Consider the following 27220-nt stretch of genomic DNA (forward strand, 5'->3'; position numbering starts at 1 on the left):
TTTTTTTTATGTAGATATTATGAGTTCATCCACACCTAGCACCATAGCTCCAACTACTTTTCAATGTTAGGAGGAATTTAATGAAGTTGGATTGAATTTGGGTTGTAATGTATATTTGAATTGAATTTGGGTTGTATTTGGCTAGTAATTTATTTTGGAACTTATTTTGTTGAAGTTTGATTGAATTTGGGTTGTAATTTATATGTTGAAGTTGGATTGAATTTGGATTGCATTTTTGTTGAAGTTTGATTGAATTTGGGTTGTAATTTATATGTTAAAGTTGGATTGAATTTGGATTGCATTTTTGTTAAAGTTAGATTCATTTTGATGCGTTGAAAGCTTGATAGAACCTCAAATTTGAAGTATGTTAGTATATAAATTCATTTTGGGCAGGTTTGTTTATTATTATTAAAAAAAAAAAAACGGAACCGTTGGATTGAAGGAACGGACAAGTCCGGTTTGGTTGGATTCTATATGAATATTGAGCAGAACGGTCCAAACCAAACCGGATTGCACTATTGGATCAGATTTCATTTTTCTCCAAGAACCGGTCCAAACCGAACCGTGCCCACCCCTAGGGCCAAGTGGCTGTTTTGGTTTGAGCTTCCTTGAACTTTCAGAGCCCAAGCCCAACCAGGAAACGCTATTTGACCCAAAAAAAAAAAAAAAAAAAAGGAAAGAAAAAGGAGACGCTAGGCGATTGGTTAGCGACAACACCAACGACGGTCTCTAGTTCCACTCAAAACCCCAAACACTGTGCCTCCTCCTCCTAGTCTCCTTCTCTACTAAATAAAATCCCATCTTTTCGGTCTCTTAAATCTCGTAGTAATAACCAGCAATATTTTCAGGCAAAATAAGAACCGGAACAGAAGCCTGTTTTGCTATATTTTGATGGTTTTGGTTTGAGGGTGTTGCTGGGTTAGGATTGTTTTTTTGTTTTTGTTTTTTGTTTTGTTTTTTTTTGGCTTTAGAGGGTGTAAGGGTGTAACAATGGCGGGAATAGCTATAGTTTTAGATCTACTGAGAAAAAACCCAACTCAAACAGCCCAGGCATTACACTCTTCTGGGTTTTTCTCAGCCAAAGCAGCAGCTGCTGCTGCCTCTGTTGCCGCCGGAGCTCCGTATGTTTATAAGACATTATTCGGGTACTCTCTCTTATTTTTCTTAGTTCTTTTTTCCAATATGTGTGTTCTATGATGTAGCTGGTTGCGATGATATGGATTGTATATTGGGCTATGCTGATGTTGGATTTTCTGTTGTGGAAATTAGTAGAGATATAGACATGCTTAGGTAAGTGGTGTGGCTCATGGGTGCTTTTGTCTGTGAGCAGTGGAAATTGGGGTAATGATTATTTTGTTATTTGCCCGTTAGTTTACATGGTGGTATATTGTAGTGGTGTGGGGCTATGTTGAGTATGGGAATTTGATGATACTTGGAAATATTGATTTCTGGTTGATTTTGTATCAATTGGTTATCGACATATACGATATGAACAATTGTAAAAGTGGATAAAGGTTCAGTAAGCTATTTTTCTAATTTCCTATTTAAGGGCAGTCCTAAACTTTTGATTGTGTTTGATTTACTTTATGATGTATAATGCATTCTTGGTATCTTATATGGTTGAAGATGAAGAAGAATAAATTCAGGATTGTTAGTTTGATGTGTAACCCCTATACAAAATGTCAGGAAAGTAAAACTTTTCTTTGCTATTGGGTTTCATGTCCCTGTGTGTAGGTCCTTATTCATTCTTTCTTTCTTGAGTTCGTTGCATAATCTTAATATCAGTAGCATGTCTTTAATGAGTTTAATTATTTTATTTCATTATTACTGTGAAGATTGTTGTTGGCTGAAGTTTGATCATGTACTAATGTTTTAGTACTATGCAACAGTAATTTTAGGATACCAGTTGCCTACTGTGATGCTGGAACAGCATGGTCTGAAGACTATTTTTCTAATTTACAAAGCGCATCTCAAAGATTGTTTCAGAATGACTCTCTGAATTACAGTACCAAGGATTACAAAATTGAGTTAAAGCCTCTGTTCTCAGCTTTTGAATGGAGGGCTCTAGCTATGACAACTTTGAGGTCATTTTTAATGTTCTTTTTACCTCTTTTGGAGCCTCGTTCAAACTTGGAAGAGGATGATGATGACTTCCTGCCAGACACTGAAGAAGAGCAGCATGTAGACTATGCTGTTCCAATAAAAAAATCAGTAATTCAAATTGTTCGTGAGGTAAGTTGTTTTTCCTGCTTTCTTCTTTTTATGTTGAATTTAGGTTAACCAAATTTCAATCATACAGTCGAACCAAAAAACTTTCAATCATACAGAATGTCCTTCAATGAATTCCTTTAGTTCCATGGTGCCTTTTTCTGTTTACCCTTTGTTGGTCTTAACACCAGACTATGATATGCTTCAGATAGTTTGACTCAAAAAATTTCTCTGTGAAGGGCTCATTAAAGGATTAAGATATCACGTTGGAAATATCAATATCCAGCGAGTGCTTGGTAGCATTAGTTCTGTGGAGGCCTTACTGAAACTATGCTACTTGTAAATCATTATGCACCATGCATCATAAGTAGCCATGGCAGTTATTAGAAATTTGTGTTTCTTGAAAAAATGACTAAATGTCAACAGAATTAGGTGCTTGGATTTTCATCCTTTTTCCAATGCTTGTTGATGCTCTAAATTATAAATGAGATGAAGCGTGTGTCACAACTCATATTTATTTTGAAAATCAATCTGGTCACAAAACAAGCTAGTTTCTGAGAATGCGCTGCAGATGTTTGTTAGTTGTCGAATCATCTCCAAAGCTTTGATCACTACGCTACCCTCTTATTGTTACTCCCCTTACCATACACCACTTCAAATGGTTACTTCTCCCCTTACTTAACTGATCGGGGACAAATCTATGCTCTTGAACTTGAACACTGTGATGGGTAACATGGCTATACGACTGGAGATCGGTGATGCTTTAAATTCTCTATGTCCATTTTCGGGGATTTTGGCATGAATTGGGCATAAAGTCCTAAGCTTCGTAGGCCCAATGATCATCCAGATGCTCGTTAGCCTTCACCTGAAACAGTGTTAGGGAGTTTTTCTCTCTTCCTTTTTTCCCCCAACTGTAGTTACTTAAATAAGCCACCTACCAAATTTTGTACTTCTCAGGATTGCAACTTATTCTTGTATTCAACAAAGTTTGTCGTCTTGCATTGCTGTTCAATTGGATATGTAGTCTATCAGTGTATGTAAGGCATCCAGTAACTATTGGAGACAAAGATGATTGAGTTAATTTTTGCATCCCATCGCAGACCACTGTTGTAACTACAAGACGGATTCTAGAACGACTTGCTGTCCATTATGTTTCACAGAGAATGGCATGGAAACTTCTTAAAGGTAATTTCTTTATGTAATAATTCAAATCTAGTTTAATTTTAGAAGAATAAGTGAACAAAACTTATGAGGATAGTAGGGATGAATCGATTTGTAATTAGAAAATATGATTGACCACATGCAATCAATTTGTACAGATGTTCCAAAGTCAGCCATGAGGAAAGCTGGAAGAAAGTTGCCTACTTTGGTTTTCTTCTTCAGTGTTAGCAGAACAACTTTCAGAGGTGAAATTCCAATTCTTGTATCCTATTAAAAATAAATAAAAAAGACTCCCGGGGCTGTGGGGTGGGTTGGGAAGAAAGAATCATATAGCCTCATTATTGTTGGTTGCTTGAACTTTCAATCTCACTGTGCTGTTTATGTTTATACGTTTGTGCAGGGCACTTTCTGGGTGTTGCAGCGTCATGGCTCATCCAAGTAGGCATTGAAATCTACCGATTTTTTTCTCATATGATAAAGTCTAAAGAAGAAGTTGATGACATTGATACATCAGAGCAACTTAAACTTCTTGCGACAAAGGTTTCAAGTGCTACTATCAAGTGTGGTGCATCACTCGTTTTTGCTTCCATTGGGGCAGGTATTGGTGCCACCCTTATCCGCCCTTCGGTTGGCCAGTGGATTGGTAAGTGAATGAATTAAGTGGTCTGTATATTTTAGTACCCATTGTATGACCTTGTTGTAGTGTGCATATATATAATTTCTATTTTGTTTTGACAGGCTGTGCTGCGGGGGATTTGGCAGGGCCTGTTATCATATCATATTGCTTTGGGAGAATTTTCCCTGCAGAACTTTGAGCACTGGGGATAAACTTGTTTGGTGTGTTCTTTGCAATTGCTTCGAAGTTGACTGGTATACACAAGACAATTTGTTAGAATGTGATGATAAAAGTTTTGACAGCAAGACTTGAAAAAACTTTTTACGATGAATTTTTCAAATAAACTGTTTTACTTTGGTGTTTACTCATCGTGGTTGTGTGATTAGTGGAAGAATGCTTTCTGAATTAGCCAAGATAGGGAATGGTAGAGACATGGGTTGTCAAATTTTGGAGGAGCCTCCTTGCAGCGTAATTTCTGTTTTATTAGATGACAAGGCCGGCAAGGCCTGTCCTAGATTAATTGTTTCTTAAGTTTGTTTTTGGCTCTGCGTCAGTGTAACCGAAGAAAAGAATGCACTCTGAATTGATTGTTTCTTTGTACTGCATATCTATGCCCATTCTTGTCTTATGTATCTGTGCTCCTGGGAACAATTTTAAAGTTTGTTTGATATTGAACTTAGTATTCTGATGAATGCTTCTGAGAATGGATGTTTGGATTTATGACGGGCTTGTAACTCAAGTGATAGTGAGCATTTATAAATAAATAAATAATGCCAGAGTTTTCATCCACCTTTGGCCTCTTTGTAACCAAAAGAAAAAAAAATAAGAAAGAGAAGTTGCATGTCATTTGTACAGCTTCTTTGCGGCCAACTTGGTAAATGCCAATCTTATTGAATATGAGACGAAAATGCAATTGCAACTTTGATGTGCATTGAAAACATTAGTAAATTATATAGCAAATGTGAAAAAAAAAGCCCAAAAGAAGCACCTCTACTCCAAACCAGCCCACCAAATTTCAAAATGACAAGAATGGATTTACATAGCAAAACAATAGACATGCAAGTCCTCTCCTGAAGACAAGACTAGCAGCCAAGTTCTGAAATTTTTGTTAGCATGACCAAAGACAAAGGTCATCCTAGAGCACTCTTTCATTTCATGGCATGTGAGTTGTGCATGGGATTGTGACTCTGTTTGCTTGTGTATGTGTAAGTGCGTTATGTGTGCGTGCGATAAGGTGTAAGTATGCATGTGATGGATTTTGTTGGTGTAAGAAGTGGTAACAACGAAGTGTAGGGTGCTTTGTATAAAAGGGAGACTTCTGAAGAGAGGAGTGCATCACGGAAGAAATTTTTTTAGTACTCTCCTTCAACCTTCAATCCTTCAATAAAATTTCCCTTTGTTTTTTCATACGTTATCTCTCGAACCATTATTAATACACTGTTCATACATTCTCTCTTTTAACCATTGTTAATACATCAACAGTTAATACGTCTAACTTCCTAGCAATATCAACATCAACATCAACAATACTTAAGTAAGTCTTTTTATCTTTCATTTTTTAGTTTTCTCAAACAAACTTCTAGTTCAAAATAGGAAAACACTATTATAATTGTGTTATTATATAATTTAATGCTTGCCGTAAAAATAAGTAGATGTTAGTCAGGGAACCTCTGAATTAAGAGGACCTTTGAGTTTTGCAACCATAGCCCTGTAAGTTGTCTTTTTTGCAATTCAATGTTCAAGTTTCATTTTCTTGAAAATTAATTTAATTAATTATATATAAGTAAATAATCACTTCATTTATTTCCTTCCCAACTAGTTAATAATTAGTAAGTACATGAATGCAGAAAGTCGTTGTTACCCCTAAATAAAAACCAATCACTAATTTTTTACGATTTTCTATTCTATATCTATATCTGCACAATTACCTCTGGAAGTGACGCTTACCGTGATGGCATTTAGCGCCGACCACCGTGAGGCCATCTTGGAAATGAAATATAAGATGAAGAGGCTAGTAGAAAAGGTCAAGTGGAATGAAAAATGTTTTTCTTACCACTAGAGTCACTCAAGCTCCACCTCGCACTTCACCACCAAAATGGCTCGGATGAGAAAAATGGCTCCAACGATAACAACGGGACTTGTGGAGATACGCCAAATTATAAGTTTTGAGTCCAAAAAACTTCTCAAACCTATATATTTTGGGGGATGGAAATTTGAGAAATCTCAAATTTGGACTATAATTCCACCCAAACTATTGCCTGGACTGATAATGTTTGTGGGCTCAAAATCTGCTTTTTCTTCTTTGTTTTATGCCTTGGAAGCCCATGTGAACAACAAAAAGTGTTGGCCCCATGTGAGTTTTGCAACAAGCTGACCATTTGATTGAATCCCAACGGCTACTTTTTCAAAATTATGCTGTGCTCTTTTTTTTTTTTTTTTTTTTTAAATTAAATTAAATTATTTTAATATTCCAACAGCTATAATTTGTGTCAACAAAAATCCTTTTTTTTTTCTCCATTTGTTATATTTTTTTCATTCTATTTAATACTTTACTCATTCTTATATGGTGTTGTACTTGTTTTCATTTTTAAGTGAAATTCTATTATGTTTTGAAATTTTAATTTTTTTAGGTTAAAATGTTTAGAAAATTAAATCACGAATGTTGAAACAAAAATAATGTCAAGAAAAATTAACGAGAAAAAAAAATGTAGGGGTTAATCATTCTTAAATAATTTAATAAAGTTTCGGACTTCAATTATGAGTCTGCAAGGTTGCAGAGAAAAAAAAAATTGAGTTCTGAAAATACATGAATAGTTGTATTTTGGAGGGTGGAAATTTGAGTTTAGCCCCAACAAGGTTGGAGATGGCCTTATGTAACTTTTTGTACGTAGATAATAGTACATAGTAGCTAACAGAAAGGGAAGAGAGAGGGGGAGTGGAAATGGGTAATTGTTGGGTTGATAAATAAAAATGCGGCTAAAAAACGGGGTACATACTTTTTTGAAATCGGATGGATGTGTTGTGGTACCCTTTTTGTTTGGTCGAATTTTCCTCCCGCTGGGGTTTTTATGGTCAAGGTTTTAATGATGCCACTTTTTTAGTCCTCATGTAGTGGTGTAAGTTGCTTCATGTGAATGAAAATTAATTTGATCAATTATATATCAGCAAATAATCATTTCATTTCTTTCATTCTCAACTAGTTAACAATTAGTACGTATATGAGTGCAAGAATCTCAACTTGGAGCTCAAAACTCTCAATATTTTGCCCCTGGCTCCATTATGATCAAGGTAAACGAAAAAGACCGTGCAAAGCTTGAAGGTTCCATGAAAGGTGGTAGGAGAAGAAAGACCCCATCACCAAGCTGTCGGAGGCAAATCTTCTATAAGGTTCCATGAAGAATACCAGCAAGATTTTGGGAGCACAAAAATAGTTATAACTTCCATGTTATTCCATCTATAAACACAGATCTTGAGAGACTAGCCTTGCCAAAACGATTTGCTTACAAAGACTTAGTTGCAGCCACCAATGGCTTTGCAAACGACAGAAGGCTAGGTCAAGGGAGGTCAGGACAAGTTTATAATGGATTCATACAAGATCTAGGCTGCACCGTTGCTGTCAAGAGAATTTTTGTGCAGTCTGAGCACTAGAGAAAATCTTCATCAATGAAGTCAAAATAATAAGCCGCTTAATACATAGGAACCTTGTGCAGTTCATTGGATGGTGTCATGAGTGTTGATTTATAAACTCTTAAGCAGATTTATTAGTTAGTTAAATATAGTTTCGTTTTAGCTCACTTTTGTAAGCCTAGTGTAAGCTTTCTATTGGATGACTAAAGGAACGGTTGAGATCTCTTTGATGTGTAAAGGATCCAGCTATTAAGCCTAACGGTCATATATTCCCTCACACTATGTGCGTGAGGTTGTAAATAAGTGAGAGAGTCTGAAGGAATAGAACATTTCTCTGCTACACGTATAGCAGAGTCATTTTTGCCAAAATACTGTTTGCTCTAAATTCTTCTTTTCTTCTTCATCACTCTGCCTTCCTAATCTTAGAAAACACTAACATGGTATTAGAGTCAGGTTCAATCATCTGAAGCTGGTCGTTCAATCTGTGAAAGAAAAATCATCCGGAAATTTGGAGGCTCATTCAAAGCTCACGAAGCCACTTGAGCTCGTTTTCTCCTCAATATGAAAACAACTTGTTTTTGGAAGCATCTGAGATCAACCATGGCTGGATCTGGAAGCTCAGAGGTGAGAACTCAGATTTTCTCTGGCGAAAACTATGAGTTCTGGAAGATTAAGATGGTGACCATATTCAATCATATGGGCTTTGGAATCTGGTAGAAAAGGGAATTCCAATCTCCTATTCTAAGAAGAAGAAGAATAAGAAGGCATCTGAGGAAATCTCAGAAGAGGAAGATGATAAGAAAGCAGCTGCAATCCTCATGAAGGATGCAAAAGCTTTGGGTATTATCCAAAATGCGGTCTCAGATCAGATTTTCCCACGAATTGCAAATGCAGACTCTGCCAAAGTAGCTTGGGAGCTGTTGTATGGAGAATTTCATGGTGGAGATCACGTTAGATCAGTAAAACTTCAAAATCTCATATGTGAATTTGAATATACTAGAATGCATGATAATGAGTTGTTGTCTGCTTACCTTACTAGACTAAATGACCTGATTAACCAAATGAAAACGTATGGTGAAGTGCTCTCCAATGAGAGGCTTGTTCAAAAGGTCCTGATTAGTCTAAGCAAGATATATGATCCTATTTGTTTGGTGATTGAGAACACTAAGAGTTTAGAAACTGTGGAATTACAAGAAGTAATTGCCATTCTGAAAAGTGAAGAGCAATGATTTGAGTTGCACAATGTTGATGCAATTGAAAAAGCTTTTGCCTCGTTCACTGTCCAAAAGGCCAGAACAAGAGTGTAGTGAAATTTGGTTCATCCAAGTTTCAAAAGAATTGGAATCCTAAGGGGAAACCATGGGAGTCAAAAGGAAAGTCTCAACAAAACAATCCTGCACCAGCTCACAATTTCAGCTCATCACAGCCAGCAAGTCAAGAGGGTGTAAAGCCTCAATGCAAAGTGTGCTCAAAGTACCATTTTGGAGAACGTAGATATAAAGGCAAGCCAAAATGTTACAATTGTGATAGGTTTGGTCACTTGGCTAGAGAATGCACTACAGGGAAATCTGTGCAAAAGGAAAATTGTGCAAACCAAGTGGAGGTGATTGGAAATTTGTTCTATGCAAATTGTGCAACCATTGAGGCAAACCCAAATGGGGATTGGTACATTGACAGTGGCTGTAGCAACCACATGACTGACAATGTTGATTTACTTGTTGATGTGAGAACAAATGTGGTAGGACATGTACAAATGCCAACTGGTGTACTTGTGAAGGTGGCTGGCCTGGATCATTGATCATTGAAACAACCAAGGGGAGAAAATACATCAGAGAAGTGATGTATCTTCCTAGGCTTAAGAGAGAATCTGCTGAGTGTTGGGCAAATGGATGAGCATGGATATTTTCTGGTGTTTGGAGATGGAATGTGCAAGGTGTTTGATAGTTCCTCACTGAACTGTCTCATCATAAAGGTTCCAATGAAGAAGAACAGGTGCTATCCTTTGTCTTTTCTAGCTAAGAATTAACTGCTTATGAAGGCTAGTATCACCCATTGCACATGGATTTGGCATAAAAGACTAGGACATCTACATTTTAGAGGATTGAAACAGTTGAGAGACAAAGATATGGTGCATGGCTTGCCTAAATTGGAAGAAAAAAATGGTGTGTGTGAAGGCTGCCAATTTGGAAAACATGCAGCATAAAAATGTTTTTCCAAATAATCAAGCTCAAAGAGCAAGCATCTCACTTGAGTTAGTCCACATTGACCTTTGTGGACCTATGAGAACTGAATCTATTGCAGGCAACAAATATTTTATGTTGATCATTGATGACTTCACAAGAATGATTTGGCTCTATTTCTTAAGAAACAAGTATGAAGCTTTCAATTGCTTCAAGAAATTTAAATCCATGAGTGAGTTGCAGTCTGGACACAAGGTGAAATGTTTGAGGAGTGATAGAGGTGGAGAATTTCTATCTTTTGAGTTTGTACAATTTTATGAAGATCATGACATTCAAAGGCAGCTCACAATGGCCTACACTCCTCAGCAAAATGGAGTGGTAGAAAGGAAGAACAGAACAGTAGTTGAAATGGCTAAGTCTATGCTACATTAGAAGGAAATACCTTATTTCCTTTAGGCAGAAGCTATTCACACATATGTATACATTCTAAACAGATGTCCTAACAAGGCCTTGAACAATGTCACACCCTTTGAGGCTTATAGTGGAAGAAAGCCTGGTATTACTCATCTAAAATACTTTGACTCCTTATGTTATGTTCATGTGCCTAATGAACTAAGGCATAAACTCGAGCTTAAGAGTGTGGAAGGAGTGTTTGTGGGATATGCAACTTGTGAGAAAGGATATAGGATCTTTGATCCAATCTCCAAGAAACTTACATTGTCAAGAGATGTCACCTTTGATGAAGAGGGATCTTGGAACTGGACAGAAAACTCTGGCAAAGCTGTAACACCACTTCTTGATGAAAACCAAAGTGAGCATGGCTTCATTATAGGAGATAAAGATGAGACTACTGCACTAACACCTCAGACTAAAATTCGATATGAAAGGAGTCCACTATCTTCTCAATCACCTTCACAACACATCTCAAGTGACATAAGTAGTGAAGAAAGGAACATCCAAGCTTATGATCACTCACCATTGAAATGGAGAAGACTAGATGATGTGCTTGTATAGTGCAATCTATGCATCATTGAACCAGAGAAATATGCAGAGGCAGCTCAAGACAGTTCATGGCTGAAAGCTATGGAAGATGAATTGCACATGATTGAGAAAAATGATAGATGGGAACTAGTGGACAGACCAACTGAGAAACCAGTTATTGAAGTCAAGCGGGTCTACAAAACCAAGCTTAACTTGGATGGTTCAGTCCAAAAGAATAAGGCAAGGTTAGTTGCCAAAGGGTATGCTCAGAAACCTAGATTAGATTACAATGAAACCTATGTTCCTGTGGCTAGATTGGACACCATTAGAACTCTCATTGCTTTAGCTGCTCAGAAAGAATGGAAGTTGTACTAGCTTGATGTCAAATCAACTTTCCTAAATGGTGTATTGCAAGAAGAGGTCTATATAAACCAACCATAGGGCTTTGTGATCAAAGGCAAGGAAGACAAAGTGTATAGGCTGCACAAAGCTCTTTATGGTTTAAAACAGGCACCTAGAGCCTGGTATGGAGAGGTAGACACCTACTTCACTAAGTGTGGTTTTGAGAAAAGTCTAAGTGAAGCTACATTGTATACCAAGACAAGGGGAGACAAAGACATTCTAATTGTCTCTATCTATGTAGATGACATTATCTATACAGGAAATAGCAAGGAACTATTGAATGAATTCAAGGAAGATATGATGATGAAATATGAGATGACAGATTTGGGCCTTCTACATCATTTCCTTGGTATGGGAGTGGTTCAAACAAGATCCAACATATTCATCCACCAAAGGAAATATGCAAGCTCTCTATTGAATAAGTTTGGTTTGAATGAGTGCAAGACTGTGACCACACCCGTTGCAGCAACTGAGAAGGTAACTAAAGATGATGGAAGTGGAGCAACAAGTGAGGAGCAATATAGAAGCATTGTAGGTAGTCTTTTGTACCTAACTGCTACTAAACCAGATATTATGCATGCCTCTAGCTTGCTTGCTAGATTCATGCACTGCCCTACAAATAAGCACTATGGAACTGCCAAACGAGTGCTAAGGTACATTAAGGGGACTCTAGAATATGGTCTAGAGTATGTGAAAGGAAAAAATACAGTGCTGATTGGTTTCTGTGACAGTGACTGGGGTGGATCAATTGAAGACAGTAAGAGCACATCTGGATATGCATTCTCCTTTGGCAGTGGTGTTTTCTCTTGGGCTTCAGTCAAGCAAAACTGTGTTGCATTGTCTACTGCAGAGGCAGAGTACATCAGTGCATTAGAAGCTACTGCACAGGCCATTTGGCTTAGATTTGTGTTAGAAGATTTTGGAGAACTTCAGACAGAAGCAACCCCATTGCAGTGTGACAATACATCTGCAATTGTCATTACCAAGAATTCTGTATTTCATCAGAAGACAAAGCACATTGATAGAAGGTATCAGTTCATCAAAGATGCACTACAAGAAGGCATTATTGACTTGGTGTACTGTCCTACAAATGAACAACTTGCTGACATCTTCATCAAACCATTAGCCAAAGATCGATTCAATTATCTCAGGAGTATGCTTGGAGTTAAATCAGCTCAAGATTTAAAGGGGAGTGTTGATTTATAAACTCTTAAGCATATTTATTAGTTAGTTAAATATAGTTTCGTTTTAGCTCACTTTGTAAGCCAAGTGTAAGCTTTCTATTGGATGACTAAAGGAATGGTTGAGATCTCTTTGATGTGTAAAGGATCCAGCTATTAAGCCTAACGGTCATATATTCCCTCACACTATGTGCGTGAGGTTGTAAGCAAGTGAGAGAGTCTGAAGGAATATAACATTCCTCTGCTACACGTATAGCAGAGTCATTTTTGCCAAAATACTGTTTGCTCTAAATTCTTCTTTTCTTCTTCATCACTCTGCCTTCCAAATCTTAGAAAACACTAACAATGAGGAGGGCGAATGCTTACTTGTTTATGCATACATGCCTAACAGCAGCCTTGACACACATCTATTTGGCCCCAGAGCAACCCTGCAATGGGATTTTAGGTGTAAAATAGCCTTAGGCTTGGCCTCAGCCCTTCATTATTTACATGAAGATGTGGAGCAGTGTGTGCTTCACAGGGATATCAAATCAGCTAACATATTGTTGGACAACGATTTCAGCACTAAGCTTGGTGATTTTGGGATTGCTAAGCTGGTGGATCGCAGTTCAGGACTCAGACAACTGGGGTGGTAGGGACTTTTGGATACATGGCACCAGAATATGCAAGTGGGGGGAGGGCTAGTAAAGAATGTGACATGTTTAGTTTCGGAGTTGTGGCTTTGGAACTAGCATGTGGAAGGAGGACCTACCAAGAGGGAGAATACGACGTGCCGCTGTTTAGGTTGGTTTGGCAGCGTACCTTGCAGGAAATATTCTTAATGTAGCTGATGAGAGAATGAGTGAGAATTTTGATAAAAAAGAAATGAAGTGTTTGTTAATTGTTGGATTATGGTGCACTCACCCTAACAGCAAAGAAAGACCAAAAGCAGGCCATGTGATGAAGGTTCTTCAGCTTGAAGCACCATTGCCAGTACTTCCATATGACATGCACAGATATGATCATCTCATGCCACAAGACAATGATTTAAGTCCTTCAGCTCGATGTACCATTGCCTGAATGTCGAAAGGGATTTCATGATCATACATCCCGTATCCTCAACAAAAGACCTGATTTGATCTTTCCGTCATTCAATGTGTTTACCATGCGGTTTGTTCATCTATGTAACAATAAACCATTTGTTGGAGAAGGGTTATGCACTCGACAAAGCAGTTCTGTGGGCAAACCCCACTACAAGTTTTTCGCAGTCTTTAGTTGGGATTTGAGGTAATAATGCTGTTGTGATGATTTGGGACATTTGCAGCCATATGCCAGAGATTGTTCCTGCAGTATTTGTTTGTGGAAGACTACATTTGAAGCCTGTATGTGGAATGTGGCTAATTGAATAACAGCAGTGATAAACACGAGTTTCTTTTTTTCCTTTTTTCTTTTTCTATAATAAGTTATTAATTCAGGTTTACAGCACTGTTAATGATGTCCAATAATGTTTATTTCCATTTTGTCAAATTCTTACACAGATTACCTATCCCTTCTCTTCTGGTTCTTTTGCTTGTAGTAGTTGTGAGGGTCATTCAGAATTTACTGCTTAGATGGCTTGGCAAACCATCTGGGCGCTGATTCTTATCTTATCTTATATACAAAGTGACAAAAATGAATCCATATAAATATGGATCCCTTTAAGTAGAAGCAACAGGATGTGATTAATCACTAAATTATTGAACTGCAGCCAAACTCAATAATTTTTTTTTCAATTTCTTTGCATAAGCAGCTAAATGTCGCGATACTTTGAACATATGATGCTAAAATGTATAGATTCATTTCTAAGTATGCTAATACACAAAACATCTGTTTCATCAAAAAATACACAAAACATCTGTTTCATATTTGCATAACATCCAAGACATGTCAATGTGGCAATGTCTGTTTGATGTTTACATACAGTAATGTCAACTCTCTCCGGATGTTCACTGGTGTACATACATCTAATGTAATTGTACCAATCAGAAACTGATTAGGTGCCAACGTTGTTTTCATTTCTGAATTTTTTTCTCATGGTGATAACTGCATTTGCTTCTTTAATTGCAAGGAGAAAGAATATGCCATAACAGGTTTTCCTAAATAATTATATTACTTAAGCGTGCTCCTAATTAGTCAGAGAAAAAATAATACTTTATATGACCAAATTAAAGAGAAAAGCAGTCGCTACCTTGTAAAGTGATATATTATCAGTAATTGATGGTTTGTTTTCTTTTATTTGTAGTTAAGGTAAAGTCCCAAAACACCAGTTGTATATTAACACAATACACAGTGAACCTTTCAACTTCTTCAATGCACCACTGCAATATGGCTTGCTACAACACTCTCAAGCTCTCTCTCTTCCTCTGCCTCACCCTCCCTGCCTTGGTGTACAGCAGCCACGATGACAAGGAAAGCAACAGGAACGACGAGGCTGACAGCGTTCGGTCTAAGCCTCTAATACTGGTCAAGATCTGGTGCTTGGTTTTGGTCTTTGTTGGGACATTTGCAGCCGGAATGTCACCCTACTTCCTAAAGTGGAACGAGGGGTTCTTGGTTCTAGGCACACAGTTCGCTGGCGGTGTGTTTTTGGGAACAGCTCTCATGCACTTTCTGAGTGATTCAAACAAGACTTTCCAAAGCTTGACTGAGAAGGAGTACCCTTTTGCATTTATGCTGGCCAGTGTGGGGTTCTTGATCACTATGCTTGCGGATTGTGTTGTTTCCTATGTGTATGCTAAGCAAGAGGGCAGTGACCTTGAAGTTCAAGGTAGGTGGTTTTTCATGAGTTCTTCATTTAGGAATTAGGCACCATTCAGTTCTTCGTTTTGACAAGTACTTTGTGCTAATAACTGCATAGGCAGTCTTAGGATATTGGTTTTACAAGAAAAAGATTATTTACTTGATCAAATCCAATTACTAGGATATCTTCTGCTTATACCCTAAACAAGATGCTGACTTCACAATTTTTATTTTCCTATTACAGGAAAGGACGGTCACAAGGTGAGATACATGAACTTTGATATTATATATGTGGGATGTATATAAGTTATTAGTAGGGTAAATGAACTTGCCAGACCTCTAGCACATTACGTTGCGAGATTGTGAAAGAGTACTCCACATTCAAACATATTGCCACTTTATTAATTGTCCAAATTCAATCTCACAACATAACATGTCAGATTATCTGGTAACATAACATATGTGCCGGTTAGTAATTGCAACTAACTGAGCGTTTTGCTTGTACGCTTCGGCAGGGCCACGGCAGTGGTCACCACCCTGCAACAGTTGGTTCAGTTGGGGACAGCATTTTGTTGATCGTAGCCTTATGTTTCCATTCTTTCTTTGAGGGCATTGCAATCGGAGTTGCCAAGACAAAAGCAGAAGCTTGGAAGGCTTTGTGGACAGTCAGTGTGCACAAGATCATTGCAGCCATTGCCATGGGCATTGCTCTCCTCCGCATGCTTCCGAACCGCCCCTTCTTATCATGCATGGCGTATGCTTTCGTGTTCGGCATTTCGAGTCCAGTTGGTGTGGGAGTTGGCATCACAATAGATTCCACAACCCAAGGTGCCACAGCAGATTGGCTCTTCGCCATTTCCATAGGTTTGTCATGTGGGGTGTTCATATATGTATCCATTAACCATCTGCTGTCAAAGGGTTACACAGCTCAGCAGGCAGTCTCTGTTGACAAACCCCATTACAAGTTTTTGGCTGTGTTGTTTGGCATTGGAGTTATCTCTGTTGCCATGTTCTGGGACTCTTGAACAATCAAATTCATCTTACGGTTCCTTCGTATAATTTTATGTCATGAAATTAAAAGTCTCATGGAATACATTCAGGAAAGCATTTATTTTCTCCTTTAATTTTTGGATTGAACACTCTAATGCTTGTCCATTTGGCTGATGCTTTATCATTTATTTTCTGTGTCATTTCGGGGAAGAATTGAATGTGGTTACGGCTTGTATTTTGGACTGTTAGAATAATATCAAGATTGGTTTCCTGTTTAAGCATAGAGTTAAGGTTGAGATAACTGGGTCCTATTATGTTTGAGGGAGTTTGGGTCGTGAGGGAATTTGAAGAACGTGAAGAGTGGGTATAGGAGAGGCCTTGTGTGGAAGGGACTGACGGCTGAGGGAAGAGGTGAAGTAAGGGAAGGGAGAAGGTTGAAGGGGTCTGGCATTTGTTTTTAGGTTTTAGGTTTTAGACACAAATTTTTCACTTTTGGAAAAGCAAAGCTTTGAAAAATAAAAGCGAAACCAGCTTTCAGAATCAGGCGTCTGAATGTATTGGATTAATAAGAAATCTAAAAATAAATAAGGGCATTTTCGTCCATTTTGCTTCTTTTAAAATTTTTCTCTCTCCTTTTGCTTTTTCCAAAATGTCCTTGTTTTTCTTTTAGTTTTGGGTTTTTTTTTTTTTTTTCTGATTCAATTTTGTTGAAAGTTAACGGTGTTAATTTTGGAGTTAAGGGCTGGACAAGTGTCAAATAAATAGAAAGGGGACATGCATGCGTATAAGATGATTTTCTCTTATCATGCTACTGACTAGGATCTCTCCTAGTTCTCTCCCATCATTTTTACTAAAAATTATGTATAGTTAGATGGAATGATTGAAAACTAATTCTCATAGATTAAAGGAAAGAAAAGAAAAAAGACAATATATAGTTTCACCTTACCCTAACAAGTAAGCAAGTAAATTACCTTAAGATCATACAATTCCCTACCGAGACAACAGTAACTCTCAATGGATCGATCCTCCGCGCTGGGCATACCTCTTCTTAGGCTTCCAACGGAACTCCTTGCCGCCCCTGCTAGCAGAAGCTAAGTTATATCAAAGAGGTATTCCTGAATCATGTGTAGGATGGGGAGTGGTGACCCACGAGAGGCTTATGAATACTATTTATTTCCTCAACTGACATAATAATCCACATTTGGCACATATAAAATTCTAGGTTGATTGATATCCATATGGTCCTGAAAAAAATGGTATTATTGGTTTGTTCTGATGTTGTTCAGTTATTGTGCATGCTATACTCTTTTGGTGGTACCGGGTTTTGCTTCCTTTTTTTGTTTAGATAAGGCGATACTCCTCAACTTATTTTCATTGTTATAATTGTTTGGGCCTAAAAATTAACTTTGAAGCCAGTGAAAATGAGGCAGAGAATAAGGCTAAAAAATCAAAGCAATTTGGTCTTGAGAAACAAGAAGATGGAAGCCAAAATCTAGAAAACCCAAAGCTTATCAAAGCAAACAAAAACTAAACACAGGCCTCACAGGCCGTTATGATAAAGGGAAGCCAGGAGGCGAAACAATCAAGTGACATCTACGGGATAAAAAAAAGTCAACAATAGCAGTGTCATGAAAGAGTGATTGAACAAATTTATATCATCAAGGCATTGCGAAAAAACCTGAAAAATCGAAGATCAAAATCCCTCTTACATATATATATATATTGGAGATTTTTCTTCTATTCTCTGAGAGGTAATTCTCCCAAAGAGATAAGTAAGCTACAATCTCGAGAGAGGATAGCGAGAAGCGAGGTGTCGGAAAAGAAATCAAACTAACCATCACGGATGAAATCTCACGAGGCGGTTGAAATTGGGAAAAGAAAACATTTTACTATAAATACTGAAGAGTGAGCAGGGTAAGGGACAACAAAAAATTCAACATCCAATCAAACAAAAATCTTACACGAGAAAACCATCAGTCAAATAGACAACTCAAAATCAACCAACAAGCCCACTTGAATTTCAAGTGAAACGACCAGATCAGAATTCCTAAGGCTCGAACTTAAGAAGTAAGTCATTCAAGCGAGATCTCTCTCGTTACAAATTTAGTTCACAAAAAGACAAGGCAGTAGAGCTTAAGCTTTCTCCAAATATGGAAAACCTCAACAAGATTCACAGTGCAGTCTCTAGCCACTGAAGTCCTCAAAAGCATCATTACGCCGTGCAGATTGAAAAATAGATTCTGTCACTCAAAGCTTCACAAAAACTTAAGGTACATTGAAGCTATGCGAGAATCAACTTTTGGTATCGATTCTGATTGAAACCCTAGCGATCAAAGTTGTCAGCGGTCGATCCGGCCAAGCATTTCCGATCCGGCCGGATCGAACCTTCCATCTCGGGAAATGGAGTTCCATTTGTCTTTTCATCTCTCTCTAGCATGAGCATTTATTGTTATATTTTGTAAAAGCGGTTCCGCCTAAAAGCAGTTTAAATCCATCAACCATTCGGCGAACAACCTCTTTATCTTGAGATAAATTGTTAAAAGTCCTCACCCGATCGAGGCAAAAAAGAACTTACTTGGGAGATATTCCTCACCCAAATTCACAATCGCTTGTTTGCGAAATCAGTAACTTGGGGCGCAAGTTATCCATTCCAAACTAAGTCTGCTATAATTTTATTACTAGCGTTGGCCTTCACACAAAAAAGGCGACTTGTTGACAGTCTATGGTTCTCAAGGTAGTGGGAACTTTGCCCTTCCATCATAGGATAAGCATAAAGCGGGTGAACAATTTGCGCCCGGATGGGACTTCTCGGTATACATATTCTCATTGAGTTCTTCGCAAGTTCATGAATCTTTGGAAGCTCTGGCAGAACCCACACCACGACATGGAAATAAACCAAGTGGCTCTCGGAAGGTGGAATCGGAAGAGTGATGCCAGAGCATTCATCACATGGCAACCACGGGGCGGGAGGTCGAGGACGGCTCGAGAAGAATGAACGTCTGAGGAATCTATGTTACGACAAGTCTGCGAGAAAGAGCGGGATACTCTAAATAATATGGCGGCCATGATGCAATGGCGGGTTAACGAGCAATTCGGGAAGGGCCGTGAGGCTGCCATGGCGAATTCCCAATCGGATGAGGTGGTCGGCAACTGGGCCTTCCCTATGGTCCCCACGAGGATTATTGGCATGGCCATATCAAGAGAATCCTCTTGTTGCACAGAATGGTGGAATGCGAGCGAGAAATCGAGTGGGCCGGAGGGAAGAGCTTTTCCTATCCAGAGCGTCAGGCCCAATGCGGCGGAAGGTCTGCGCGAGGACAAGTTCAGTGAGAATCAGCGAGCCTCGGCTGTTCCACAACAAGCGGCCCACAGGATCACCTGGCAGTGCTGAGCGGCCAGCGATATTACCCTACAGGCCGGAAGGATGGATCCCAATCCATTCCCTCCACTGCGAGAGGAAGGAGGCGGAGGAAACTACCCTTATGCTAACAATGATAGGAACATCTTGGGGGCAAGCTGGAGGAACCACCCATATGCGGAAGAAGGAGGAACACAGGAAGAAGTTACGCCTAGGCCATATAGAGGCGAATCCCGAATTAATTATGCCACAGAGCAGGGCAAAATCTCCTCCTATTAATGCTTTAAATGGCGTGGGGACATTGCAAAGGATGATCGGGAAATGATGGAGCTGAGGCGGGAGGAGAGAGACCCACCTACAGCCATATCCACCTTACATTGATCGAGATACCCTGTCCCGGTTTTAAAGTGCGAACTTCACTTTATTCAGCGGAGAGGATCCCCATGCTTCATCGATCGAGCACATAGCGATTTTCATCCAATGCATAGCCATAGAGAATAACCCCTTTGTTAAAGCTAAGACTTTTGGGAATTCTCTCTCTGGACAAGCTTTCACTTGGCACACCAATCTGACAAATTCCATTGAGACTTGGGAACAAATGGAGTGTCTTCCATGGCTACTATTACGAGTTGAAGTCACCATCGGTGACCTTGCCGCCCTCAAGCAGTGAAGATGAACACACCCAAGACTTTATAAGCGAGTTCGAAGCTCAAAATGAAGTGCGAATCCCACGGAAGAAAGACACTTCATCCAAATGGCTCGAGCTGCCCTCAAGATTTCTCTAAGAAAAAGATTTGATGGGATGCTATTTGGAATCTGGCCCCAGCGGAATAAGCGTCAAAATCTCAAGGCTGCTCAGGGAGGAACAGCGAGAAGAGAAACTCTTCCAAAGGCACGTATTATAAATCCTTCTTCCTCAATACATATGATTGAAGTAGAGTCAGGAAGAAGATCTGAAGGATCGAAGAGAGAGGTTGCAGTGCAGAAATGGCAAAATTAAAGCATCCCATCAGTTGTAAAACTCTTACAAAGCCTCCAAGAGATCAGAAACCGCCACCATTCACAGGAGGGTTTGTTCCAAACAAACCAATGCAGAACAAGGTGTATTCCTTTGATCTGACCAAGGTAGATGCCTTGTTTGATGAAACACCACAGAATGCCTTGTTTGTCGAGACCAAGGTTCTTTGAAAGCAATAGAGACACCCCCAGAATGCCCAAACCAGAAGAACTCAAGGGCATACAGTATTGCAGATGGCATAATTCTTGGAATCATTTTACCAATAGTTGTGTTGTTTTTAGAGATGTCATACAAGAAGGGATAGCGGGGAAAGGTGAAATGGCGAGAAAAACCTCCATCCGTCACCAGACCCTTTTTCCCATACAAGTTAACATGGTCCCTTTGAATTGGCGAGCGGAAGAAGGCGGACCGATACGAGGCTAGCTCGGTAGAAGCGAATAGTTTCAAAGAGACTATGGAGAGACCAAGCGACCATTTGGTGGAGTAGTGCTCTGCAGCGAGTGCAAGTGTGGTGGTGAAGTAGTCTGGAAAAGCGAATTGCCCTCCAAGTATTTTTGGCCCGGATTGGGACCCGTCCCATGATAGAGCAGAACAGAGAAACTACGGGCACATCAATCTGACAAAGAATAACTAAGACCCAAGAGAAATATCAATAAAATGCAGGTGAGAAACCTTTGGCGGCCATCATTAAAGTAGGTAGTATTACAGCCGGGAAGAATGGCAGACCAACAATGGAGCTAACAAGAACTCAAGAAGGAGGTTGAGGCAGTCGCTCATTCCTCAATAACAAGAACAACGCCAGTGCTTCAGAGACCAGTGCCAAAAAGGGAAAAGAGCAAGTACTTCCCCAGGTAGAACAAGCAATCTCTCAACCCGAGAGGTTGGCGAGCGAATCCTCGAGAGAGACCTTCTATCCATCCTACCTCAATCTCGGAGATCTACTTAAAACTCCACAACGGAGGAAAAAGCAGGCCTATTCGGGAGAAGGGCAAGAAGATTGGATTGAGGAGTATGAAGGAGCAGCTGGATTATGAACCATCTGAGATGACGGGAATCGCTCCTCGAGAGCAGAACAAGTGGGAGAATGGGCGGAGGAATACGGTGGAGAGCAGATGGATTATGACGGAGAGTTGGATCTGGCCGAGGCCTTTAGTGCGAGGTGGAGGACTTGTTACGTCTTGACCTAGGCATCAATATGGTGTTCATTATGCTAGAAAAGTTATGGGCCGTAGAGGAATGAAAAGCCACAGACGGAGATGTATTTTCCCAAGAGAGTTTTGAATGCAGGTTGGCGAGCCGAAGAGATGCGAGGCGGCAAGCGAGCAATCCCGGGACGAGAAGGAACTACCAACAAGTTGGCTGCGATCGACTTTGCTTCTCCAAACCAACCAAAGAAATGGCAAACCACCTCGGACCCTTGTTTATAACGACAAACTTTGGGGTGTTCCTATCCCCAAAATTATGGTAGATGGAGGTGCAGCCATCAACCTTACCTCACTGAATCTTTGAGCAAAATGGCGGCGAGCAGAAGGATTTAATTCAACAGCCGCTTGACCGTCACCAATTTCGCAGGGGGTATCACCAAAACCCTTGGGATCCTGGATGTGGATGTTTTAGTAGGAAGCAGAAGGTGAAGGTTGCATTCTTTGTGGTAGATACTACTTCTACCACTTACAATGCAACTGCTTAGCAGCGTGGATTCATCAGAGTCTATGTGTTCCTTCCACTCTTCATCAACAGTTAGCTTTATGGAATGAAGAAGGCTACATGGAGATAGTAGAGGCCGATCCACGGCCATTTCTACCTTCCGCCATGTGTTGTGAGGCAAGGTACTATCATGATAACCTTGGTCCTTTCACCTTCTTTGGAGTCAACCAGAACGGCCGCCCCCATGGTGTCACGGTCCAGAGGCTCATTGAAGGAGGTCTAACCAACTCTTTGGAGGATTGGAACAGACCTTTTGTTCTAAACTTCCGAAACTCTGATGTTTAGTCCCAATCAACGAGAAAGGATCATTTGCAACAATCCGGTTCATTACAAAAGATTGTTGATATCTTTGGGAGGAAAGCTTTTTGCGCGAATCAGCCATCAATATGGCGAGAATGCACTCATGAAGCACGAGAAGACCGGGAGGAAGAGAACTATATGAGAAGTGTTAGATTTTGCACAGTTTGCTCTAGATGACTCTCTGCCAGAAGGTGGAAGATCCTTTGCAGGAAATAAACTTAGGAACATGGGAGGATCAAGGCCTACCTTTATCAGTGCACTATTGAAAGAACCACTTAAGAATGAACTCATGGCACTTCTACAAGAGTTCAGAGATTGTTTTGCTTGGCATTATCATGAGATGCCAGGATTAGATAGGAATTGGTAGAACAGGCTGCCAATCAAGAGGATACCTTCGATCAAGCAGGCCAAAGAAGGATGTCCATGGACCAGAAGTGAAAGTCAAGGAAGAAATAGAAAGGCTGCTCAAAGGCGAGATTCATCGAGCCGACCATCTATCTTTGATTGGCTAGCTAATATTGTACAGTTCTAAAAGAAAAGCAGGCGTTAGAATGCATGTGGATTACAAATCTGAATGAGGCCTCTCTCAAGGATGAGTACCCTATGCCAATGGTAGACATGCTAGTAGATGGAGCCCCAACCATATGCTATCTTTTATGGATGCAATGCGAGTTACAATCGGATCATGATGGCGAAGACATCCACAGCGGCCTTCATGTGTCAGGACATATAGGTGCTTTTGAATACCTTTATGTGCCTTTTGGCTTGAAATGCAGAGGCTATAAAGGGCAATGAATTCTGTTTTCCATGATATGACAGGCATTCCTTGAGTTTATATTGGTGATTAAATCACCAGAGGAGGGAAACCACATGACAAATCTAAGAAGAGCATTCCTAAGAATGAGGCAACATAAACTAAAAATGAACCCAAAGAAGTGCGTTTTTGGAGTTCAAGCGGGAAATTTCCTAGGATTCTTGGTCCACCAAAGAGGCATAGAGATCGACAAAAACAAAGCAAAATCCATCATAGAAGCTTTGCCGCCTAGGAACAAGAAAAATTGCAAAGTCTCTTAGGAAAAATTAATTTTTTAAGGAGATTTATATCCAATTCTGCAGGAAAGATCCAGCCTTTCTCTTCTTTGTTAAGATTGAAACAGGAACAAACCTTTAAGTGGGAAGAACAGCACCAACAAGCTTTTGAGGAAATCAAGCATTACCTCTCAAATCCACCAGTTCTGTCCCCACCAAAGAGAGGCAGACCACTCAAGCTCTATATATCTGCATCAGAAATATCCATTGGAAGTTTATTGGTTCAAGATAACAAGGAAGGGAAGGAACATGCAGTCTACTACCTGAGCAGAACTCTAAGAGGTGGAAAGAAAATATTCTGCAATTGAAAGACTTTGCCTAGCCTTGTACTTCACTGCTGTAAAGCTCAGACATTACATGCTGCCATACACCATCTACATCATTGCCAAAACAGATCTGATCAAATACATGCTAACAAGACCAATGCTGAGAGGCAGAATTGGAAAATGGACCTTGGCCTTGACTGAATTTGCCTTCAGATATGTTCCTCAGAAAGCCGTCAAAGGACAAGCTGTGGCAGACTTCCTAGCAGATCATCCCGGAAGGAGATTGAAAATATGGACTCTTTAGACATAGCAAATGCAGATCTATTAACCAGAGCTCACACCTGCCTCAACAATCCTATCTATTCAGTTCATCTTGCACCTTGGAAGTTATACTTTGATGGATCAAGCGTATATACTTCAGCGGGAATTGTTTGGAAGAACCACTTGGAATCGAACTTTGCTACTCTCTTTCAATTGGATTTCCAGTGCACCAACAACAGGGCAGAATATGAGGCTTTAATCATTGGCTTGAAATCTGGTAGAATTAGGAATCAATCTGTGGAGTGCAGGAGATTCCATGCTGGTTTTAAAACAAATTGCTGGGGAATACAAGTGCCTAAGTCCTTCTCTAGCCGTCTACTTGGTGGCAGCTAGGAATCTTCTGACAGAATTCGGAGAAGCCACTTGGGAACATATCCCAAGGGAAGAAAATTTTGCAGCCAATGAATTGGCTCAAGTGGCAACAAGCATACAAATGCCCGAAGATTGTGTACAAAGAATCATCGAGGATAGGGAAAGAAGCCTACCATCTATTACGACAGGATGGAAATAGATGTCAATTCGCCATAATCTTGAAGATGATTGGAGAAATCCTATCATGACTTACTTACGATATCCAACTCTGCCCTCTGAAAGAAAGTAGGAATCATGGCTAAACTACCTTATGTGGAACGAAGATTTGGTCCGAAAAAGTAAGGATGAGGTGCTTTTAAGGTGTCTCGGAAAGAAAGAATACATGAAAGTCATGGGGGAAACCCATGAAGGAATTTGTGGAGCACATCAAGATGGGAGAAAAATGTGCTGGTTAATTAGAAAATATGGCTACTTCTGGCCAACCATGATGAAAGATTGCATTAACTATTCCAAGGGATGTGAATCTTGTCAAAGACACGGTCCAATCCAGCAGGCTCCATCAGTTCCCATGAATCCAGTGGTAAAGCCATGGCCCTTTAGAGGATGGGCAATGGACCTCATTGGCAAGATCTATCCACCCGGCCCGTGACGTGACAATGAACTGCTTTATCATTGTTGCCACAGACTATTTCACTAAGTGGGTAGAAGCCAAGGCTGTTAAATCCACTACATCTCAAGAGATCATCATTTTCATAGAAGAACAGATTATACAAAGATTTGGCATCCCAGAATCAATCACAACTGATAGAGGATCCTCTTTCATATCCGGAGAAATGCTGGACATGCGAGCATTCAAAATCGATTCTCGATCCACTCCTTATTATGCCCTAGCCAATGGACAGGCGGAATCAAGATCATCAACATTATCAGGAAAATGCTTGAGAAGAATCCAAAACAATGGCATGAGAAGCTGTCAGAAACTCTGTGGGCATATAGAACTTCAAAAAGAGAAGCACGGCATGACTCCTATGCGTTAACCTACGGTCATGATGCAATTCTGCCTATGGAGATAGCTGTTCAGTCCCTCAGAATTGCTCACCAACATAACTTAGTAGGAGAAAACTACTCTCAGGCCATGCTGCTGGAACTGGAAGGATTGGATGCAAGCAGAATTGACACTCTCAATAAACTCCTGGCTGGAAAACAAGCTGTATCAAGGGCTTACAAGAAAAGAGTCAAGAACAAGAGTTTTGAAGAAGGAGAGATAGTCTGGAAAGCAGTTCTGCCCCTCGGAACACATGTGGCTGGTTATGGAAAATGGTCACCTACATGGGAAGGCCCTTTCATAATCAATCAGATCCTTGGAATGGGGGCATACAGGTTGCAGGATAGGGATGGAGAAATTCATACTGCCCCAATCAATGGCAAATGGCTAAAAAAGTTTTATCCAACCATGTGGGATTCGCAGGCTGTACAAACAAACCCTGGAATAGAGACAAGACTACACTAAAAACTTTTGATTCCTTTTAAAGTTACCTTTGTTCTAGGATTATTTTAAGTTTGTTCCTTTTTGTACTTCTACTTCGGTTCTGTTTATTTCATCAATAGAAATCAAAAACTAGAATTGCAACAAAAATAAACTTTATTTAAAATAAATAAGCCGTAGGGCCTTCCCCATGGCAAGCTATTCATAAAAAAGTAAAGATAACAAAATCAAAATCCTAATTTTCTGAGAGTCTCTTGCAGATTGGTCTTCTTGATAAAAAGTTCTCTTTGGAGCAGCACCCCCTGATGAATTGAAGCCTCTGCAATCTCTAGGGCTGGCCTAGAAGCTACAACCATGTTCTGCACAAGGAAGTGGCCTTGATCTTGGAGCTCAATCCAGCTCGAGCCTGTGCTGCACTTCCCAGCGCTCTGCCAGCTGCTTTTGAAGCTCTGCAATCTGTTTCTCCAATTTGTCCGCAGTGGCTGGCTTCTTTATACCCACACCATCTGTCGGTTTGCCTTACCTTTGCAAAGTCAGCCAAGTTGGCTTCATGAGTGGCCTTGCAAAACTCGGAGGTTTGAAGGTGGGCCTCAGATCCTCATGCAGATGTGAAGATTGGCACATCCTTGCCAAGCCAGGCTCACCTCAAGTATGGGTTTTGGGGCCATGTTAAAATGCATGCGGAGATCGGATCCTTCATCAGTGGTCAGCCTCCTGCCCTCATCGGCTCGATTCGATGGCTTGGATCTTGATCTCTCCATTGCCTTTCACTGCCACTGGACTTTATCTTGCCTCTGAGGGTGAGTTTTCCAACTTGTCGGTGGGCATCTAGGTCATGGCAGTCATGGCATAAGTCAAAAAAGAAGTAGTGGCGGATGAACACCTGGGAATGAATAGGCATACATGAAAGGAAGCATAAGTCAAAACAAAGCGAAATAGAAAGAAGAAGACAAAAGTACAAAAACACTTACAGCAACAATGGAGGCATGAAGTGGTCCTCCTGCCAGGTCAGCGGTTTTAGTATTTCTACTGTAAGAATTTGATAGTTAGAGAACAAAGCAGGACAAAACTACATAAGACAGGAAAAAGCGAGTAAGGCCGAACTCATCATAAAGCTAGGAGCGGCCTTCCACTTTACTACGGTTTGAGGCGGCAACCACTTGTACACTTTGCTCCTGAGCTCTGTCCAGTTACTCACTTTGGTCCTCGTGATGGAGCAGTGATAGGAATGTTCGCCTCTGGATCATCAAAAGGCCACCT

The 27220-nt window shown here is 40.0% G+C and overlaps 2 protein-coding genes and 1 pseudogene across 2 annotated transcripts; all 3 read left to right on the forward strand.

Annotated features, from left to right (window-relative positions):
• Positions 1-665: 665 nt before the first annotated feature.
• On the forward strand, positions 666-4590 carry LOC148919017 (uncharacterized). Its single transcript, XM_089049009.1, has 6 exons — positions 666-1145; positions 1890-2232; positions 3309-3393; positions 3528-3614; positions 3770-4012; positions 4108-4590. Exons 1-6 carry the CDS (start codon positions 991-993, stop codon positions 4182-4184), a joined length of 990 nt encoding a protein of 329 aa, XP_088905135.1. The 5' UTR covers positions 666-990; the 3' UTR covers positions 4185-4590.
• A 7990-nt stretch (positions 4591-12580) lies between these two features.
• Positions 12581-13872, forward strand: LOC148919018 (L-type lectin-domain containing receptor kinase IX.1 pseudogene; annotated as a pseudogene).
• Positions 13873-14888: 1016 nt separating this feature from the next.
• LOC148919019 (zinc transporter 11-like) lies at positions 14889-16142 on the forward strand. Its single transcript, XM_089048875.1, has 3 exons — positions 14889-15141; positions 15358-15374; positions 15629-16142. Exons 1-3 carry the CDS (start codon positions 14889-14891, stop codon positions 16136-16138), a joined length of 780 nt encoding a protein of 259 aa, XP_088905001.1. The 3' UTR covers positions 16139-16142.
• Positions 16143-27220: the final 11078 nt, after the last annotated feature.

The sequence above is a fragment of the Prunus mume genome, linkage group LG3, assembly GCF_029339155.1.
Source record: "Prunus mume cultivar Tortuosa linkage group LG3, ASM2933915v1, whole genome shotgun sequence".
NCBI lineage: Eukaryota > Viridiplantae > Streptophyta > Magnoliopsida > Rosales > Rosaceae > Prunus > Prunus mume.

What these genes read in the sequence shown, in the direction of transcription:
- LOC148919017 (XM_089049009.1), top strand. Translation starts at nt 991, where the DNA reads ATGGCGGGAATAGCTATAGTTTTAGATCTACTGAGAAAAAACCCAACT. An exon ending in GTTTATAAGACATTATTCGG is followed by an intron (nt 1,146 to 1,889) that starts GTACTCTCTCTT and finishes ACTATGCAACAG; the next exon opens with TAATTTTAGGATACCAGTTG. An exon ending in TAGCAGAACAACTTTCAGAG is followed by an intron (nt 3,615 to 3,769) that starts GTGAAATTCCAA and finishes ACGTTTGTGCAG; the next exon opens with GGCACTTTCTGGGTGTTGCA.
- LOC148919019 (XM_089048875.1), top strand. Translation starts at nt 14,889, where the DNA reads ATGTCACCCTACTTCCTAAAGTGGAACGAGGGGTTCTTGGTTCTAGGC.